At 44.2% G+C, this 1,918-nt stretch overlaps 1 protein-coding gene across 1 annotated transcript; it reads left to right on the top strand.

Moving 5' to 3' along the window:
* Positions 1-242: 242 nt before the first annotated feature.
* Positions 243-1,179, top strand: LOC118678462 (60S ribosomal protein L6-like). The gene has a single exon (XM_036354200.1). It carries the CDS (start codon positions 243-245, stop codon positions 1,131-1,133), a length of 891 nt encoding a protein of 296 aa, XP_036210093.1. The 3' UTR covers positions 1,134-1,179.
* Positions 1,180-1,918: the final 739 nt, after the last annotated feature.

The raw sequence follows: 1,918 nt of genomic DNA, 5'->3' as shown, positions 1-1,918 counted from the left end.
GTTTGGCTCAGTGGATAGAGCGTCGACCTGCGGACTAAAGGGTCCCAGGTTCGATTCCAGTCAAGGGCATGTACTTTGGTTGCGGGCACATCCCCAGTGGAGGGTGTGCAGGAGGCAGCTGATCATTGTTTCTCTCTCATCGATGTTTCTAACTCTTTATCCCTCTACCTTTCTCTCTGTAAAAAGTCAATAAAATATATTTTTTTTAAAAAATGATCACCAGCTCTTTCCCATCTTGCAAGATGGCGGGTGAAAAGAAAACTGAGAAGCTGGATGCTGAGGAGAAGCCAGATGCTAAGGAAAAGAAGCCTGACACTAAGGACAAGAAACCTGCAGCCAAGAAGAAGGCAGATGCCAGCGGCAAGGTTAAGGCCCCTAAGAAGAGGAAGCCCCACTGCAGCCGAAACCCCGTCCTCGTCAGAGGAATTGGCAGATACTCCCGGTCGGCTATGTATTCGCGAAAGGCCATGTACAAGGGGAAGTATTCGGCCCCTAAGTCCAGGATTGAAAAGAAAAAGAAGGAGAAAGTTCCTGCTACTGTCACAAAACCAGTTGGTGGCGACAAGAATGGTGGTACCCGAGTGGTTAAACTCCGCAAAATGCCTAGATATTATCCTACTGAACATGTGCCTCGAAAGCTGCTGAGCCATGGCAAGAAACCCTTCAGTCAGCATGTGCGGAGACTGCAGGCCAGCATCACTCCTGGGACCATTCTGATCATCCTCACTGGGCGCCATAGAGGCAAGAGGGTGGTTTTCCTGAAGCAGCTGGACAGTGGCTTGCTACTTGTGACCGGACCTCTGTCCCTCAATCGAGTTCCTCTTCGTAGAACACACCAGAAATTTGTCATCGCCACCTCCACCAAAATTGATATCAGTGGTGTGAAAATCCCCAAACATCTCAATGATGCTTACTTTAAGAAGAAGAAGCTGCGCAAGCCCAGACACCACGAGGGTGAGATCTTCAACACAGAGAAAGAGAAATATGAAATTACAGATCAGCACAAGGTTGACCAGAAAGCTGTGGACTCACAAATTCTGCCAAAAATCAAAGCTGTTCCTCAGCTCCAGGACTACCTCCGCTCTCTGTTCGCTCTCACCAATGGGGTTTATCCTCACAAACTGGTGTTCTGAATTTCTTATAAGAATCTGATTAAATAACTGATATGTTAAAAAAAAATGATCACCAGAAATGATAGATGCTACCAAGGAATTAGAAGAAAATGTTCTAATAGAAAGTGACCATATAGATATTTTTTACTAGATTGGCCTGTTTGGGGAAGAGATAATTTGCCTGCAATCTGACTGCCTACATTAAACAGTTAAGCCACAGAAAAAACCCTATTGCAGGAACAAGCTGGCTGAGTTCAAAGATGCAGAGCCTGGCTATAGTGCAGTGAACAAGGCTGAGAGTATATGGGATGAGAACATATACTTGTAGGCCAGTGTAAGGTGTTTGGATTTTATTTTCAATGTGGTATGAAGCCATTGGAAGGGTTTAAACACAAGATGACATCATTCGGTTTATGTTTTCAAAGAACAACTCTGACAGCTTTATGGAGAATGAATTTTAGAGATGCATGATGGGAAGCAGAGAGACCCTTGGGGACCTTGCAACCCCCCCATGCTAGAGACTATAGGGCCAGGATTCAGGAAAGAAAGAGTTTCAATAGAAAAAGAGGCCAGGAGTCAGGTTTGTGTGGGAGGAAATAGAGATGGATGATGTGGGAACAGGGGCAGCAGACATCGTCTTTTCTGCATGCTTTGAGTGTGAGATTTGGAGGCTAGAAATAAGAAGCATTAAAAATCTTCATGTAAAGCTATATTGAGGATTTTCAGAAAAGAAAAAATGTAAAGGAGAAAATGAGTTCATTGCAGAAGGAAAGGGTTTAATATTTGAAACAGAAAAGAGCAAGAAT

The sequence above is a fragment of the Myotis myotis genome, unplaced genomic scaffold, assembly GCF_014108235.1.
Source record: "Myotis myotis isolate mMyoMyo1 unplaced genomic scaffold, mMyoMyo1.p scaffold_m19_p_1, whole genome shotgun sequence".
Classification (NCBI taxonomy): Eukaryota; Metazoa; Chordata; class Mammalia; order Chiroptera; family Vespertilionidae; genus Myotis; species Myotis myotis.
This window is presented reverse-complemented; position numbering and strand designations above follow the sequence as displayed.